Source organism: Lemur catta, chromosome 7 (genome assembly GCF_020740605.2).
Source record: "Lemur catta isolate mLemCat1 chromosome 7, mLemCat1.pri, whole genome shotgun sequence".
In the NCBI taxonomy this organism is placed as follows: Eukaryota; Metazoa; Chordata; class Mammalia; order Primates; family Lemuridae; genus Lemur; species Lemur catta.
Window position 1 is genome coordinate 67,212,487 of NC_059134.1, and position 20,103 is coordinate 67,232,589.

The 20,103-nt window shown below is 32.8% G+C and overlaps 1 protein-coding gene across 3 annotated transcripts in view; it reads left to right on the forward strand.

Moving 5' to 3' along the window:
* The window catches only part of USP47 (ubiquitin specific peptidase 47), a 113,505-nt gene that overhangs the window by 70,611 nt on the left and 22,791 nt on the right, over window positions 1-20,103 (forward strand). For all 3 annotated transcript variants that reach the window (XM_045557528.1, XM_045557527.1, XM_045557526.1), the window contains 6 exons: window positions 12,717-12,848; window positions 13,313-13,389; window positions 14,304-14,359; window positions 16,667-16,779; window positions 17,505-17,609; window positions 19,566-19,773. In XM_045557528.1, coding sequence (XP_045413484.1) covers window positions 12,717-12,848; window positions 13,313-13,389; window positions 14,304-14,359; window positions 16,667-16,779; window positions 17,505-17,609; window positions 19,566-19,773 — 691 coding nt within the window. The remainder of the gene's footprint in view (window positions 1-12,716; window positions 12,849-13,312; window positions 13,390-14,303; window positions 14,360-16,666; window positions 16,780-17,504; window positions 17,610-19,565; window positions 19,774-20,103) is intronic.

Below are 20,103 nucleotides of genomic sequence, written 5' to 3' on the forward strand. Positions count from 1 at the left end.
TGAGCTGCTGTATAATTCTGTAGCTGTTGTGACTGATAAATTTTGCTTTAAAAGAAGCTTAATTGTGGTGGATTATTTTTTTTAATGTGCAACTGAATTCAGTTTGCCAGGATTTTATTGAGATTTTTTGCATCTATATTCATAAGGGATGTTGGTATGTCATTTTCTTTTTTTGTTGTGTACTTTCTTGGCTTTGGTATTAAGGTGATACTGGCTTCGTAGAACAACTTCAGGAGGATTTCTTCCTTCTGTATGTTATGAAATAATTTCTGCAGTATAGGTACCAGTTCTTCTTTGTAGGTCTGGTAACATTTGGCTGTGAAACCATCTGGTCCGGGACTTTTTTATTGGGAGATTTTTTTACTGCTGCTTCCATTTCATTACTTAATATTTGTCTGTTCAGGACAATTGAGCATAGGGAGGTTGTGTATTTCCAAGAATTGATCCACTTCCTCAATGTTTTCAAGTTTATGTGCATAGAGATTTTTATAGTATTCACAGATGATATTTTGTATTTCTGTGATATCAGTTGTAATATCTCATTTTTCATTCTGATTGAGTTTATTAGGGTCCTTTCTTTTCTGTTTCTGGTTAATCTAGTGAGAGGCCTGTTGATTTTGTCCACCTTTTCAAAGATCCAACTTTTTATTTCATTAATCTTCTGTGTAATTGTTTGTTATTGATTTCATTTAGTTATACTCTGACCTTAGTTATTTCTTTTCTGGGTTTGGAATTAATTTGCTCTTCCTTTTCCAATTCCTTGAGGCGATTCATTAGATTGTTGATTTGTGATCTTTCTGTCTTTTTGATGTAGGCATTTATGGCTATGAAATTTCCTCTTTTGGCAGCTTTTGCTGAATCCCACAGATTTTGATAACTTGTGGCCTCTTTGTCATTTAGTTCAAAGAATCTTTTGATTTCCTTCTTAATTTCCTCCATGACGCAACACTTATTCAGTAGTAGGTTGTTTAATTTCCATGACTTTCTGTAGAGTTGAGTGTTTCTGTTGGACTTTATTTGTAATTTTATTCCCCTATGGTGGAAGATACATGGTATAATTTCTATTTTTTTAAATTTTTTGAGACATGTTTTGTGGCCTAGGATGTGATCAATAATTTATCACAATCAAGTGAGCTTCATCCCAGAGATGCAAAGATGGTTTAATATATGCAAATCTATAAATATGATTCACCACATAAATAGGAGCAAAAACAAAGACTGTATGATCCTTTGGATAGATGCAGAAAAAGCATTTGACAAAATTCAGCACCCTTTTATAAGAAGAATTCTTAACAAAATAGGAATAGACAGAACATACCTCAATATTACAAAAGCCATATATGACACACCCACAGCCAACATCATAATGAATGGGGAAAAATTGAAAACATTTCTGCTTAGAACTGAAATCAGACAAGGTTACCTACTGTCACCACTTCTAGTCAACATAGTGCTGGAAGTCCTATCCAGAGCAATCAGACAAGAGAAGGAAATCAAGGGTATCCAAATGGGGAAAGAAGAAGTCAAACTATCGCTCTCTTCTGGTGATATGATCTTATATCTAGAATATCTCAAAGATTCTGCCAAGAGGCTGAATCTGGAATTGATAAATAAATTCAGCAAAATCTTTTTTAAAATTTTTATTTGTTTTTTTAAAAAATGTGAGAAACTACACAACTCTTTAGAAATACATGTATTGTGGTATTCTAATAAAGAGTAACAGTACTAATTTTATCTGAGAAATGCATACATTTCAACAATTTTATCGAGGTCTAGATACTATTCTATATGTTATGGAATACAAACAATTATGTAAGATAATTTGATCTACAGAATGGGAGAAAATATTTGCATGCTATACATCCAGTAAAGGACTGATAACCAGAATCTACAAAGAACTCAAGCAAATCAGCAAGAAAAAAATCAAACACTGTTAAAAAGTGGGCAAAAGACATGAACAAAAACTTTTCAAATGAAAATAAACTAATGGCCAAAAAACACATGAAAAAATGCTCAAAGTTCTAATCATCAGGGAAATGCAGATCAAAACCACAATGAGATATCACCTAACTCCAATGAAAATGGGTCTTATCAAAAAGTCCCAAAACAATAGATGCTGGCGTGGATGTGGAGAGAAAGGAACATTTATACACTGTTGGTGGGACTGCAAACTAGTACAACCTCTATGGAAAGTAGTATGGAGATACCTCAAAGAACTAAATGTAGACCTACCATTGGATCCAGCAATCCCACTACTAGTTATTTACTCAATGGAAAAAAAGACATTTTATTAAAAGATACTTGCACTAGAATGTTTATAGCAGCACAATTTACCATTACAAAGATGTGGAAACAACCCAAGTGCCCCTCAATACATGAGTGGATTAATAAAATGCATATATACCATGGAGTATTACTCAGCCACAACAAAATGGTGAACTAATACCTTTTGTAACAACCTGGATAGAACTGAAGACCATCCTTCTAAGTGAAGTATTGTAAAAATGGAAAAACAAACACCGCATGTACTCACTGTTAAATTGGAACTAAGTGATTAACACTCTTGTGTACCTATGGTTGTAAAATTCAGTGGAAATCAAGCAGGTGTTTGGAGGGAGGAGGGAGAGAATGGGTTAATTCACACCTAATGGATACAATGCACACTATCTGGGTGATGGACACACAACTTTGACTCAAACTGTAAAAAAAATAATCCATGTAAACAAAACGTTTGTACCCCTGTAATATTCTGAAATTTTTTTTTAAAAAGAAGCTTAATTTCTGAGAGTTAACACTTAAAGATTTTTTTAACGCATGTATATATCTGATTGTAATTAAACTTTAGGAAAAACTATTAATACTTATAAGTGGGAACATTAATTTCTGGGGACTGAACTATAACTATGTAAGTGAGCCAGATGGTGTTGTAGAAAGGGTGCCTAATAGTCAGGAAACCAAGATTTTAGTACCATCTCTGCCTTTAAAGTTGTAGCAGGTCTCTAAATCTTATCTCATCTGAATTTTCTCATATACAAAAATGAAAGCATTGGATTAGATCCACTGAGTTTTAAAATTTCTGGCAATGGAACACTTTATGAAGCAGTTAATAATAGATCTGATCTTTTTGAGGTAAGGGAAAGCCAAAGCCCTTAGTTTTTCTCTCCTCTCCTGTAACAGTCCTTAAGGCATTTTGAAAAATGATATCGTTCCATGGATTATAATTTTAAAAACCACAACTGGATAATCTCTATGATAAGATTGTTTTTGTCTTTGTGTCAATGACTTCAAGGTTTTATCAGACAATTTTTTTCACATTCATATATTCTGCTTTATTGAGGGGAGGATTACAGATAAAATATCTTAAGTGCGATGTCAATAATATATAAATCACTAATATGAAGGCTGATCACTAACTCAGGTTTTACAGAGTCATATTAAATATAGGGATTTTTAAAGAGTAACTTAAGAATAGAGTTCACTTTCATAAATCTGTTTTTAGACCAAGCCCATTCTTCTCACCACCCTTTGACTCCACCTTTTAAAATTATCTGTCTTATTCAGGGCAGACAAATGAGCAGGGATTGCTATGTAATGAATAATGCAGTGGATAGATTATAACTTAGTATTAAAAACATGACTTTTTAGCAAGAGTTGGCAAACTATGGCTCAGGGGTCAAATCTAGCCCGTTGCCTGTTTTTTTACATAGACAATCATGTCATCTGAGATTAAAGACAGTTTTATTTCTTCGTTTCCAATATGTATGCCTTTTTCTTTTGTCTTACTGCACTAGGTAGGACTTCCAAAACAGTGTTGAACAGGAGTGGTGAGAGAGAACATCCTTGCCTTGTTCCCAGTCTTCAGAGGAAAGCTTTCAGTCTCTTTCCATGAAGTGTGATGTTGGCTCTGTTTTTTCTTTTTGGGGGCAGGGGGCAGCTTGCGGAGAAATGTTCTTTATCAAGTTGAAGTTTGCCTCTGTTCCTAATTTGTTTGTTGGGAGTTTTATCATGAATGGGTGTTGGATTTTGTCAAATGATTTTTCTGTGTCAGTTAACATATGATTTTTCTTCTTTAGCCTGAATTACATAGATTGATTTTCTAATGTTGAATCATCTTTGCATACCTAGCATAAATCCTACTTTGTCATAGTATATAATTCTTTTTCTATATTGCTGGATTTGATCTAATATTTTGCAGAGGATTTTTGTGTCTGTGTTCATGAGAAGCCTTGGTCTGCAGTTTTCCTTTCTTATAATATCTTTACCTGGTTCTGGTCATGCTGAGCTCATAGAATGAGGTAGGGAGTGTTTCCGTTGCCTTTATTTTTGGAAGAGCTTGTGGAGAATTGTTATTATTGCTTTAATAAATGTTTGGTAGAATTTGCCAGTGAAATTATCTGGACCTGGTGCTATCTTTTTTAGAAAGTTATTAATTATTGATTCTATTTTTTAGTGGATATAGGGCTATTCAGATTATCTTTTTCTTCTGTGTGAGTTTTGATATAGTTTGTAATTTTTAAGAAATTTGTCCGTTTTCTCTAAGTTATCAAATTTGTGGACATAGGGTTGTTCAATGTATTTCTTTATTGTCCTTTTAATTGTCCTTTTAATGCAGTGATGAACTTTCTTGCATTCTGATATTGGCAATTTCTGTCTTTTTTTTTGATTAGTCTAATTAGAGATTTACCATTTTTATTGATTATTTTCAAAGGGTCAGCTTTTGGTTTTGTTGACTTTCTCTATTGTTTTCCTGTTTTCAGTTTAATTTCTTTCTGCTCTGGTTTTTTTTTTTTTTTTTTTCTTTTTACTATTTGTTTTCTTCTGCTTGCTTTAGGCTTAAAATGTTCTTCTTCTAGTCTCCTAAGATGAAAGCTTGGTTTATTGATTCTGGAGGTTTCTTCTTTGATTTACACATTTAATGCTGCATATTTCTTTTCAAATACTGCTTTTACAGTATCTCATAAATTTTGAAAAGTTAGTTTCATTTTCATTTTGTTGAAAATATTTAAAAATTCTCCTGAGATTTCTTCTTTGACACATGGGTTATTTAGAAGTATGTTGTTTAATTCCCAACTATTTCTGATTTTTCTAGCTACTTTTCTGTTACTGATTTCTAGTTTAATTCCATTTTGGTCCCAGAATATGCTTTGTGTTATTTCTATTCTTTTAAATGTGGTAAGGTATGTTTTGTGTGATTTATCTTAGTGAGTGTTCCATGTGAGCTTAAGAAGAATTTATATTCTGTTTTTGGGTGTAGGTAGTGCTCTGTAAATATCAATTACATCTAGTTGATTGATGATGCTGTCCAGATCTTCTGTGTCTTTACTGATTTTCTGCCTGCTTGATCTATCACTGACAGAAGGGTGTTGAAGTCTCCAACTACATTAATGGTTTGTCTGTTTCTACTTTCAGCTCTATCCATTTTTGCTGCATGTATTTTGGCACTGTCTTCTTAGGTGCATACACATTTGAGATTGTTATGCTCTCTTAGAGAACTGACCCTCTTATTATTATGTAAACCCCACTTTACATGATATTCTTCCTCTTTCTGAAGTGTGCTTTGTCTGTAATTAATGTATTAATAGCTACTCTAGCATTCTTTTGAAATGAGAAAGTGTATTTTCCATTCCATCCTTTCATTTTTAATCTACATGTCTTTATATTTAAACTGGTTTCTTTTAGACAACAAATAGTTATGTCTTGTTTTTTAGACAGTCTATGTTTAATTAGTGTATTAGACCATTCACATTTAGAGTGATTATTGATATGGTTCGATTAATGTCTACCATGTTTGTAACTATTTTTTATTCATTGCATATGGTTTTAGTTTCTTTTTCCTCCCTCATTTTTGCCTTCTCTGAATTGAGTATTTTATATGATTCAATTTTCTCCTCTTATCAATTATATTTAAAAAGGTTTTTTTAGTGGTTGCTGTAGAGTTTACAATGTACATTTTTAACTAATCTCAGTTGACCTTCAAATAGCACTATATTGCTTCACGTTTAGAGTAGGTACCTTGTAACAAAGTATTTCCATTGCCTTCCTCCCCTTCCTTGTGACATTGCTCTCATTCATTTCATTTATCTATATGCTGTAATCACCCAATAGATTTGTTACTATTGTCACTTTAAATAGTTATCTTTTATAATAGTGGAATCAAGAATAAGAAATATGAAATATTTTATTTTACCTTAATTTATTCCTTCTCTGATGTTCTTTCTTCTTGATGTAGTTCCAAGTTTCTGATCTATGCAATTTTCTTTCTGGCTAAAAAACTTCTTTTAACATTTCTCACAGAGCAAGGGAGCTGGTGATGAGTTCCCTCAGTTTTTGTTTGAAAGTCTGAGAAAGTCTTTATTTTTCCTGCAATGTTTGTTTTTTTTTTTTAATTATTGGTCAAAAACATAAAATTTACTGTCTTATTCATTTTTTAGTGTACAGTTCAATAGTAATAATGATATGTACATTGTTGTGCCACAGATCTCTAGAACTTTTTCATCTTCCAAAACTGAAACTCTATATGCGTTGAACAACTTCCTTTTTCTCCCTCTGCCCAGCCCCTGGCAACCACCATTCTACTTCCTGTTTCTAAGAGTTTTGACTATTTTAGGTACCTGATATAAGTAGAATCATACAGTATTTGTCTTCTTATGACTGGCTTTTTTAACTTAGCATAGTGTCTTCAAGGTTCATCTGTGTCGCAGCATGTGTCAGAATCTCATTTCTTCTTAAGGCTGAATAATATTCCATTGTATGTACATACCACATTTTGTATATCCTTTTATCAGTCAGTGGATACTTGGGTTGCTTCTACCTTTGGACTATTGTGAATAATGCTGCCATGAACATAGCTGTGCAGATATCTCTTTGAGATCCTGCTTTCCATTCTTTTGAGTATATAGCCAGAAATGGGATTGTTGGATCCTGTGGTTATTTTACTTTTAATTCTTTTGAGGAAGTACCATACTTTTTTCCATAGTGGCTGTACCATTTTACATTTCCACCAACAGTGCACAAGGGTTCAGATTTTTCCACATCCTTGTCAACACTTTGCTGGGTTTTTGATATTGGCTATCCTTATAGGTGTATGGTGATATCTCACTGTTGTTTTAATTTCCATTTCCCTAATAATTAATGATATTGAGCATCTTTTCATATGCTTCTTGACCACTGGAATCTTCTTTGGAGAAATATCTATTCAGGTTTTTCACCCATTTTTTATTTGGCCTTTTTGAGTTTGTAGGTGTTCTTTTTATGTTCTGGATATTAACCCTTTATCAGATAGATGATTTGCAAATATTTTCTCCCATTCTGTAGGGGGTTTTTTCACCCTGTTGATTGTTTCCCTTGCTGCACACAAGTCTTTAAGTTTAATGTAGTCTCATTTGTCTATTTTTGCTTTTGTTGCCTGTGGTTTTGATCATTGCTAAATCCAATGTCAGGAAGCTTTTCCCGGTATTTTCCTTAAGGAGTTTTATAGTTTCAGGTCTTATGTTTAGGTCTTTAATCCATTTTGACTTAATTTTTTGTATAACTTCATTCTTTTGCTTGTGAATATCTACTTTTCTCAGCACCATTTATTAAAGAGACTATCCTTTTACCCATTGTGTAGCTTTTGTCAAAGATCATTTGACCATATACATGAAGGTTTATTTCTGAGTTCTCTTTTCTGTTCTGTTGGTTCATATAGCTGTCTTTATGTCAATATCATACTGTTTTGATTACTATGGCCTGGTAATATTTTTTGAAATCGGGAAGTGTGAGGCCTCCAGCTGTGTTTTTCTTTCTCAAGATTATTTTGACAATTTAGGGTTCTTTGAGATTATATATGAATTTTAAGATGTTTTTTCGATTTCTGAAAAAATTGCCATTGGGATTTTGGCATGGATTACATTGAATCTGTAGATCGCTTTGTATAGTGTGGACATTTAACAATATTAAGTCTTCAAATTGATGAACACAAAATGTCTTTCCGTTTATTTGCCTTTAATTTCTTCCTGTGGTGTTTGTGGTTTTCAGTATATGACTCTTTTGGTTAAGTTTTCTCTTAAGCATTTTATTCTCTTTGATCTTATTAGAAATTGGATTATTTTCTCAGTTTTCTTTTCAGACTGTTCATTATTAATGCTTAGAAATGCAGCAGATTTTTGTGTGTTGGTTTTGTATACAGCCATTTTGCTGAATTCATTTATTCTGACAGTTTTTGGTGTGGAATCTGTGGAGTTTTCTACATGCAAGATTGTCATCTGTGAACAGAAATAATTTTACTTCTTTCTTTCCTATTTGGATACCTTTTATTTCTTCTTATCTGATTGCTGTGGCTAGAATTTCCAGTACTATGTTGAATAGAAGTAGTAAGAGTGAGCATCTTTGCCTTGTTTCTGATCTTAGAGGGAAAACTTTCAGTTTTTCATTATTTAGTATGATATTAGCTGTTGGCTTTTCAGATAAGGCTTTTATTATGTTGAGGTAATTTTTTTCTACTCCCAGTTTACTGTTTTTGTCATGAAAGGGTGTTGAATTTTGTCATATGCTTTTTCTGTATCAATCAAGATGATCATGTCGTTTTTGTCCTTCATTCTGTTAATGTGGTATATTCCATTGATTGATTTTCATATGTTGAACCATCCTTGCATTCCAGGAATAAAACCCATGTGGTCATTTAGTGTTGTTGTTCAATTTGGTTTGCTAGTGCTTTGTTAAGGATTTTTGCATCAGTATTCATCAAGGATATTGGTCTGTAGTTTTCTTGTAGTATCATTGTCTGATTTGGGTATCAAACTAATGGAATGAATTTAGAAGTGTTTTCTCCGCTTCACTTTTTCAGAGAAGTTTGAGAAGGATAGGTGTTATAATAATTCTTCTTTAAATATGTTGTAGAATTCTCTACCAATTCATCTGGTCCTGGGCTTTTCTTTGATGATAGGCTTTTGATTACTGATGCAGTCTCCTTACTAGTTATAGTGTCTTTTTGGATTTTTTATTTCTTCATGAGTCAGTGTTGGTGAGCTTATGTTTATAGAAATTTATCAATTTCTTCTAGATTATCCAGTTCGTTGATATGTAATTATTTGTAGTGGTCTCTTATGATTCTTTTTTATTGCAGTATCTCCTTTCATTTCTGATTTTTGTTATTTGAGTCTTTTCTCTTTTTTTCTTGGTCTAGCTAAGGGATTGTTGATTTTGTTGAGCTTTTTAGAAGGTCAGCTCTTAGTTTTGTTGATTTTTTTCTATTGTTACTCTATTCTCTCTTTAATTTATTTCTGCTCTAATCTCCATTCTTTCCTTCCTTCTGCTAACTTTGAGTTTAGTTTGTTCTTTTTCTAATTTGGGTGTAATATTAGGTTGTTGATTTGAGATTTTTTTCTATTGTAGGCATTTACAGCTATGAACTTTCTTCTTAGTACTGCTTTTGCTGCATTCCATAAGTTTTGGTGTGTTGTGTTTTTGTTTTCATTTGTCTCAAGATACTTTCTAATTTCCCTTGTGATTTCTTCTTTGACTCATTGGTTGTTCAAGAATATGTTGTTAAATTTACACATTTGTAAATTTTCCAGTTTTCCTTTTGCTATTGATTGCTAGTTTCTCTCCTTCACTTTTGAAGGATTATTTCACTGGATATAAAATTCTAAGATGGTAGTAGTTTTTCCTTCTACAGTTGAAATATTTCACTACGCTTTGTTCTTGCTTGTTGTTTATAATGAAAAATGTGCTGTAATTCTTATCCTTGTTTCTCTATAGAGAAGGTGTTTTTTTCCCCTCTGGCTCCCTGGAATATTTTTTCTTTGTCTTAATATAAGAGGTTCTCTTTTTTTTTTATTTCCCCTTCTGTATTTATCCTGTTTGGTGTTTTCTGAGCTTCCTGGTCTGTTGCTTAGTACAACCTGTTTTGGTAAATAAAGTTTTTTTTTTTTTGTATTTCAGCTCATCATGGGGGTACATAAGTTCAGGTTATATACATTGTCCATGTCCCGCCCATCCCCCTGAGTCAGAGCCTCAAGCATGTCCATTCTCCAGACAGTGCGCCTGGCACTCACCGTGTAGTCATACCTCCATCCCCTCCCCCCCCACCTCCCCGAGTCAGCACCTTCAAGCATGACCATTCCCCAGAGGGTGTGCAACGCACTCATCATGTAGGCATACACTCATCCCCTCCCCCTATCCCCCATCTCAGTCTAATATCCAATTGGTATCCTTCCCCGATGTGCATTTAGGTGATGATCAGGGAAACCAGTTTTCTGGTGAGTACATGTGATGCTTGGTTTTCCATTCTTTGGATACTTCACTTAATATAATGGGTTCCAGCTCTCTCCAGGAGAACCAAAGAGATGTCGTATCATCGTTATTTCTTATAGCTGAGTAGTACTCCATGGTATACATATACCACAGTTTACTAATCCATTCGTGGATTGATGGGCACTTGGGTTGTTTCCACATCTTTGCGATTGTGAATTGTGCTGCTATAAACATTCGGGTACAGGTGTCTTTGTTAAAGAATGACTTTTGTTCTTCTGGGTATATGCCCAATAATGGGATTGCTGGATCAAATGGTAGGTCTACTTGAATCTGTTTAAGGTATCTCCATATTGCTGGTAAATAAAGTTTTATTGGAACACAGCCACTCCCATTGTTTATGTATTGTCTATGGCCAGTTTTGTGTTATAATACAGAGTTCAGTAGTTGTGACAGAGACCCTATGGCCCACAAAGCCTAAAATATTCACTGTTTGACCCTTGCATTAGAGGGTCAAATGATCTAGGTTTTAGTTCTGACTTTGCCATTAACAAGTTGTGCCACTTTGGGCAAATCATTTAATTTATGTGCTTTGCAGTTGCTACATTTTGGAGGCATTTGGACCAAATGCTTTCTGATGTTCTATTTAGATCTAGAAATTTATAATTTTGTTTGCCAGTACCATGCTTGAAACTTTATACTCTTTTTATTAAGAGTGATGTATTATGTTGTTAAGCAGTATATTAAATGAGAAGAGAATGTTAGAATATGTTTTTATGCAATTTTATTTATAAATTATCATTCTAGATTTGGATGAAGTAAGTCACTTTATTCCACTTCTTATCTCTTCCAATCTTTTTGTGATTTGAAACTAAAATTACATTTGAGAACTCTTACTCTTTCATATAGACTGTATTATCTTTTGCTAATAATATATGATACATGCAATTCTAATTTGGAAGGTGATGCAGTCTTGTGAATATACCACAATTGTCATCTAGAAGTTGCTACCCTTAGAATTTTCCAGGAAAATAATCATTTTGGCTTTGATAATTCTGATTTAGATAATTCAGAATTTGATAACTCTGAAACTTTAAAAATGTATAGCTGTTGATTGGTAGGCTTTTTCTGTTTGTTTTTTAAATAGAGGTTCTATTTCTTCATAAGATATTGTTCATATCATCCAGTCATATCAGGATTTTATAGTATCTCAAATTCATTTAAGGATATTTTGGTTGTTTCTTTATACTTTCACAAGGTGCTTTTTGAAGATTTGATGTATGAAAAACCTATGATGGTAAACTATTTATTTATCTACTATATTCAAAGCACTTTAATAGCATGGAGTTACCCACATTTCATAAGTTGTTCGATGCTTTAAACACAAATTTTGGATTACATGTGAATTCTGAAATTTTCCCCCTATCACCACTGTGATTAATTTTAGTTATGGGAATAAAATTTGAAGCATGTAAAGAAGTTTTCAGACATTTTCAGAATTTGTTCTAGAAATTTCACTAATTAATAATAGTCACATAAAGTGACTCAAATCACATAAAGTGACTAAAGGCTAAAATGCTTTTCAAGCGTTTTCAAGAATAAAGAAGAGAAACCCTAGTTGTAGAGAAGTGAATAAATAAAGCTTGCTTGTTATCAACTGGGGAATCTTTTATCTCTGTCTTCCTCCCTGTGCATTCTTATGGTGGAATTACTGGTCTGGAAGGTCTTCAGTATCTCAGACTGTCTTAGGAGCTGTGAAGTGTCTGGGCTTCTGAAAGAAAAGATAGTCCTAAATATAAAGACAGGTTGTTTGTAAATCACCTCTTTTTATCAGTTGCCTTTTTATTTCCATTTTCTTCCACAAATTCCTTAAGGTTTGCTTAAAATAATCTTTATTTCCAAGCAGTGAAGAATTGTTTGCAGAACAGGGAACTGTTAAACAATTTTAATTTAATTTATTATAGATAATATAATTCAGGATTCATTCTTAATATAAGTGAGAGATATTAAATCAGTAAATCACTATATCACAGATTGCATAAATATATTAATAGACATTCCAAATAATTATATTGCATAGCTCATTTGTAAAGGAAATAGAGTCTTATTTGAATAAAAAACAATGTTACTTGTGAGTTTTTTTATCTTGACTATACATATTAGAACAGCCTTATATTTAGTACCTGCTTCTAAAATTTCAGATGATTATTTAATTATTACATAAATAAGTTTTAATGTACAGGTATGTATAGTTCCATAGATTATAGCATAATTAAAATGGGAAAAAATATACTGAATGAAACTTGTGGCATATAAAATTATTTGGTGACTTGCCATTTTAATTTTATCTTGGGGGAAAGCTGACCTATGATACATAGGACAACTACGATGTTACTGCACTATGCGTTAAAAGAAAATAGGAAATATACAAATAAGGATTCAATGTTTTTCCTCTCCTCTGAGTCACTTTTACTTTTTCCCCTTAGAATTCCTTGATTTATGAGCTCTTCTCTGTTATGGTTCATTCGGGAAGTGCTGCTGGTGGTCATTACTATGCATGCATAAAGTCATTCAGTGATGAGCAGTGGTACAGCTTCAATGATCAACATGTCAGCAAGGTAAGGAGGTTTCTTTTAAGATTATTCTGAAAGACAGCAGTAGGGATATTTCTAATCAACAGTAGGGCTTATTAAAAATGAGCGGATTTGTCTAGTGATACAACTTAAGACCCATATCAAATCAGTCTTTCATTTTTGCTTTTAGTAAATTTCCTGATTTAGTTTGTTGTCTTTATTTCTGTGTTTTGATTTATTTGGGGCTTGCTGAATGTCTCCAGAGATAAACTACCAATTTTCCTCTTGCCCTGTGCTGTCACACGTACTATTTGCGCTTCATGTGTGATTAGGAGCTCTAGAACTGGCTGGCTGGTAAGCAGCCACTGATTATAGTTCTATTTTGTTAATTGATATCTATATGGGCCATCTTGAAGATTCTATATGGCATTTAACTCTGAAGTTAAAAGATTTGGTTACAGCAGTGTTAACGGATTTTACAAAAAAAAGAAATTAACATAACTTTTCAGATAACACAAGATGACATTAAGAAAACACATGGCGGATCTTCAGGAAGTAGAGGATATTATTCCAGTGCTTTTGCAAGGTAAGTAATTTCCTAATTTTCAGTGTTTATAAGTTAGAATTCATTATAGCTTCTCAGTGTGTTTTGTCATCAAAGATTTAATGCAGGTATCAGCAAACTACAACCCATGAGCCAAATCTAGCCTGCCTCCAAATTTTGGAAGTAAAGTTTTATTAAACAATAACACAGTCACTTGTTTATATATTGTGTGTTAATGCTTTTATACTATAATAAGAACACAGGCCATATGGCTTGTACAGCCTAGAATTTTTATGATACTATATGGTCCTTTCCAGAAAAACATTGTTGACTCCTGACTTAACTGTTGTAGTCATTCTAGTATACAGCCTTGTTGCAGACTTTACAATGTTACCAGGAGGAGGTATGGAATCTTCTCATAACTTTGTCATTAAAAACAAAATAGAGGCCGGGCGCGGTGACTCACGCCTGTAATCCTAGCACTCTGGGAGGCCGAGGTGGGAGGATCGGATCGCTCGAGGTCAGGAGTTCGAGACCAGCCTGAGGAAGAGTGAGACCCCGTCTCTACTAAAAATAGAAAGAAATTGTATGGACAACTAAAAATATATACAGAAAAAATTAGCCGGGCATGGTGGCACGTGCCTGTAATCCCAGCCACTCTGGAGGCTGAGGCAGGAGGATCGCTTGAGCCCAGGAGTTTGAGGTTGCTGTGAGCTAGGCTGATGCCACGGCACTCTAGCCTGGGCAACAGAGTGAGACTCTGTCTCCAAAAAAAAAAAAAAAATTTCCTTTTTTCTGGAATGTTTTAAATGTGAATGTGTCTGTGAGCAGTGGCATGAATTTCTAACTATTTGAAAGGAAAAAAATCACAATTTAAAATAAATATTTGATGTTAGGAAATGGAATCTTTACAACCTACTCTTTGTAGCTATTAATCTTTTTTGTATTTCTACTAGCTCCACAAATGCATATATGCTGATATATAGACTGAAGGATCCAGCAAGAAATGCAAGTATGTTAACTTACAGTTATTTGATTTTACCTGTATTGTAAACTTAATTTCTTTTGTAAGTTCTGCAAACCCAGATAACCACTTTTAAATGATAGGACAATTAAGTTGCCTGGAAGAATTAATTATAAAGACTTTCATGAAATAATACCAAATTGGAAAAACTTGTTCAATTATTTTTTAATACACTGAGAGGTAAATAAAACCTACTCATCATTAAATAAATTGGATGTTTATTTGTAAGCATATTTATTTGTAGTAAGATTATATTATGTGCAGTGTGATGCAGTGATGATAAACCCAACCTTGTCATAACTCACCAGCTGCGTGTCCTAGAGCAAGTTATTTAACCTTTTTAAGCCATTCTTTCCACATCTGTAAAGTAGGAATAATAGTATTTTACAGGGTTCTTATAAAAATTTTAATGAGACAACAGTTCAAGCATTTAGCATCATATCTGGTATATAGTTAAAAACTCAAATTTAGCTCTTTTTGCTTTTTTTCAGTTTCAAGTTTTTTGAGTATTTTAGTATCTAAATGCTTTGAATGGAGACCCTAGATGACCTGAACTTCTAGTTTACCACTTTAGAAACATTTTTGGGAACTAGAGTTAAAAATCTCTGCTTATTTAATTAAGAATCTCAGAAATAATCTTGTATATAAAACATGTTTGTTTGCCTCTCTTTTTTTGGTAATTATTCCTTTAAAAAATAACTTCTTGTTTTTTCTTGCTAACTCTGACTCTCTAAGGCAGTATTCCAAATAGGTGGGGGTGTATGTATGTGAGAGTATGTGTGTACATACAGATACATATACAGGTGATATGTTTGCTCATATTCTTTTTATAATTAAAAAAATATAATCACTGTCTTTGACTTCAGCATATTTCCCTTGTTCAGAAAATAAACAATACCATGCTATTTGTAAATCTGTTTTGAGCATAATAACTTTTATGCTCATACTTTTGTGAACCTTCATTAGATTGTGAATTGAGTTGGTACAAGGCTTAGGACTTATTCATCTTTTCACCAAAGGTATATTCTAGGATCTGTCATATATATACTAGTTCAAAAATTTACTGTGGAATTAATGAAAAAATAAATAGACATTATAAGAAGTTATTTCAGAATAGAGATTTAAGAGCAGAAGTAATCATTCTTCTCCTCTTCAGTAATCATAAAAAAACTGTACCCCAAACAGTAACATCCCAGGTCGTAGTTATCTGGAGGCAGAACCAGGATAGTAATTCATGTGTCTTATGTGAACGCTGCCTTCTAGTAGTGCAATAACAGCCTTCTTTTACCTACTCTCCCAACTCTAGTTTTGTGCTGAAACACCAGAGGGCGCTGTCTGATATGCTATAGAATATTTTAAAAATTAGAGCTCATTTCTAAAACAGTGGCTTTTTACCTTACACAGAGACATGATGTTTTTAATATAAATTATTCTCCCTATTTAATGCCAAATACTAATTGGCTTTATTAAATGGTATCATAATCTGATACTGTCACTCTTAATACTTTGAATGAATACTATGAAGTTCTGATTATTAAAAACTTTTGCAAAAATAATTATTCATACATAGATCTGTGGTAACCATTTTTTGTATATACTATTTTCCTTTAGTTGTTTAAAAAGTAACCTCAGAAATAATAATCACTTTTTCTTTATTCAAATTAATCTTGACTGTATATATAATAGAAGCAGAAATATAAGAGATATAGTTATTGGTTTTGTGAATCTGGCTTCTTTGGTTAGAAGGCAGCTAAAAGATTGCTTTGAGAACAAAGGAAAGATATTATTAGAGAATAATAATAGACAAATAAATAGCATTTGTAGTAATAGCAGCAACTGCATTTATGAGATTATATTATATCCCAGGTAATAACTTTATGGTGTAGGCACTATCAATAAGCTAAGAAGGTTAGCTCTTGAGAAGTAAGCTTGCCCACAGTCACACAGATTGATGGTGATGGCACAATTTGAAATCAGAAATTATTTCCAAGTTTCAGAGGGGCTTTTTCATTCTAAAATCTTAATCTACATACTGAAGTTGTTCTGGAGCCAAGAGCCATTTTGGATAAATATATGCCTTTTTAAAATATGAGACCTAACCATGTGCCATTATCAACTACCTCTTCATCTTCACCCTTGTCTCAAGAAGCTCATGTTCCAAGTTAAGAATATAGTTGAATATATTTCCACGAGTGCTATAGTAGAAGTATATACTGTGGGAACACAGTAGAACAGAATGAATAAAGGGAGCTCAATTTCAGTGACATGGCCTTATGCTGTTTTTATTATTAATAGAATTTCTGGAAGTAGATGAATACCCAGAACATATTAAAAACTTGGTGCAGAAAGAGAGAGAGCTGGAAGAACAAGAAAAGAGGCAACGAGAAATTGAGCGCAATACATGCAAGGTTGTATTCCATAATTTTATTTTTAATTGAAGGTGTTATTTAAGTTTGATGAACTGTAATTCTCCTAGCTGACTCATTGAGTTGATTCTGTACACAGTTATACTCTTGTGATCATTAAGCAGTGTAACCAACTGTACTACAAAGGTAAAATTTGGTTTAATTTGATGCGTAAAAACTCAGTAACAAATACGTAGTGATAATGTTCAGTGCTGGTGAGGCTGCAGTGAGGTGGGCATTCTCATACCCTACTACAAGAAGAATAAATCAGTAAAACCTTTCTGGATAGAAATTGAGTGATATTTATCAAGACCCCTAAGCAAATTTATATTCTTACATAATTCTCTTCTATAAATATTACCTAATGAAATAATCACAGATACTGTAAAAATCTTGACTACGGGATATTCATCCCAGTATTTTCCAAACTAGGGAAAAATTGGAAACAACCTGAATGTATGTTGGTAGGGAAATGATTATATAAATTAGTGATACATGCTTATAAAAAACATACAATTGTTAAAATTAATGTTTTTGAATTTTTTATGACATGAGGCATCATGTCACTGTCAGTTATTAAGTGAGAAAAATAGACATGAGAAAGAATGATCTCAATTATGTTCTTTAAAAAATTGCAATATTTTGACAATTAGGAAAAAATGCCGTCTGTGAAAGAATGAGGCTTTGACTCTTGACTTGCTGAGTTGATGATATTTTACATTTTCTAGATAAAATTATTCTGTTTGCATCCTGTGAAACAAGTAATGATGGAAAATAAATTAGAGGTTCATAAGGATAAGACATTGAACGAAGCAGTGGAAATGGCATATAAGGTATGTTTAATTGCACTGTTGGCATATACGTATTGATACCTCATAAACAGTAGTAATATGATTTCCCAAGTTTTTATTATAGTTAATAGTAATATAAGCACTTGTAGTAACTTTTATAACTTACTAATTCATATATCTCTTACAGGGTATAGTTTATACCTCTTCTTTGGAGCATACTCAGTTGATTTTGAGAACTTTCTCACTTCAAAAGTCAGTTAAACTTTCTAGATCCCAGAATTAGAATTAGAAAGAAAATATTTATTTGTTCTTTCCATTCATTTAGCAGATAATTTATTGAGTGTCTACTGCATGAGACATTAGAGATACGATAGTGAACAAGACAACATGAGTGTTAGTGAGACCAGAGAGGACAACATGGTCACTGCCCTTATGGAGTTTTCAGTCTGTTGGAAAAAACAAACAAAAAATATTTAAACATCACAATTAGCAATTATTTTATTATTTAACTGCTATAAAGTAAATCAGTAGCATATTGAGATAATTTATTTTGAGGCTTTATCCATGAGAAGGAGACAGCTATGCACAAAGTTGGGGAAGAATATCGTAAGTAGAGCAAATAGCTTATACAAAAACTCTGAGGTGAGGAAGTGCTTGGTATATTCAAGAAACTATTGATAAAAGAAAGAGTAATATTAATATATTTAGATTGTCTTGAATGGGCATAGAATAGCATAAAATGAAATTAGAGACTTTGTAGGAATAGAGGTTTGCATTTTGTTTTGAGAATAATGGTAAGTTATTAGTGAGGTTTGAAAGGCAAATAGAAAGGGAAGCACTCTTGCATCAGCTCATTCTATTTTATTTTTTATTTATTTTATTTTTTTCCCACCCCCACAGCCATCAGCTCATTCTAAATGTCATTTGTGATACTCGACAAATTAAATTTTTCCCCTTTCCATGTAAACATTAACAGAATTTGACTGAAATTTAACTATCGTTACTTTGAGAAAAAATTGCGTACTGTATCATTTCATATATAATTATATATAGAACCAATGAGGAACTAAAAATAGCAGACAATATACCTGACATTGTTTCTCAAAGTGTGATCCAGCATAACCTGCATGAGAGTCACATTTGTATTAAAATACTGATTCCTGCAAATGAATCAGAATTTCTGTGCTGGAACCTGGAAATACGCATTTTAAACAAGTATCTCAGGTAATTCTCAGGAGAGAAATAAGTCAATCTTATATACCAAAAGTAGAGGTTCATTTCTGATGAGTAGAGATCAATGGGGACACACTGAGGCTTACAAATCTTTTTTAAAAATAATTGCAAACCTTAAATGGGCATTGAATACTTCCAAGCAATCATACTATGTTTCTGCAGGAGGCTTATTTCCTAATCAAGAATTATTGCATCCAGGGTATGTCATCTACTAGTGACATGAGCTAGAGGAAAATTTTATAATAGAAATTCTTATGCCATGAACTAGTTTTCTGTAGGCTAATATTAAAAGAGATGTCCAGAGAGGAATGGGGTGGTACTTGGGAGACATAGAAGCTACAGTGGCCTTAAGAATCATGCTGGCTTCCTATACTTAGGAAGATTGTCACTGAGTTATCAGTTCCCTTCCAAATTGTATTAAAAAAACAAAAGATTCATATTCTAGTTGGTTGGTTGGTTTCCCTTATGTTTCCAGTTTCATTATTACAGAGCAGTAGATTATGATACAGTGATATTGAGTTTACATCTAAAGTTTAAAAAAAATGAAAAATATCTTTAAATTAGCATATAGTTTGTATGATTTAAGGCATAATGAAACATGATTATTTCAAAGTAACATTCAAGTCATTCCTATAAACATTGCTATTTTTGATGCAAATCATAAGTATGTGGATTTTGTTTGTTAGGACTTTTTGGTAGTGTCATTACATACCAGACTAAAACACTATATTTTTTTCTTTTTGCTGGGGGATTGTTTTCTTTTAGATGATGGATTTAGAAGAGGTAATACCCCTGGATTGTTGTCGCCTTGTTAAATATGATGAGTTTCATGATTATCTAGAACGATCATATGAAGGAGAAGAAGATACACCAATGGGACTTCTACTAGGTGGAGTGAAGTCAACATATATGTTTGATCTGCTGTTAGAGACAAGAAAGCCCGATCAAGTTTTCCAATCTTATAAACCTGGAGGTAAGCAATTTTACACTCTTTTGAGTTGTATTAGACTTAAAATTTCCACGAGAAAATGTTTTGTTTATAGAAATGAACATAATTTAAAAAATTCTTTATATGGTCTTAAAATGTAGAATAATTTTGACAGGTTGGGAAGTAGTAACAAGCTTGAAATTAAATTCTAGATTATTTGCAAAGACCTATACACAAAGTTTAAAAAAGAAACAACAACAAAAACAACAAAACTTCTAGCTTACAGTCCTCAGTGGGATTTTTCTTCTCCAGTAATCATTCTGTATGCTATAAATCCCTAAAGTTATTCATAGTTCCATCTCTTAGGAGGGTATC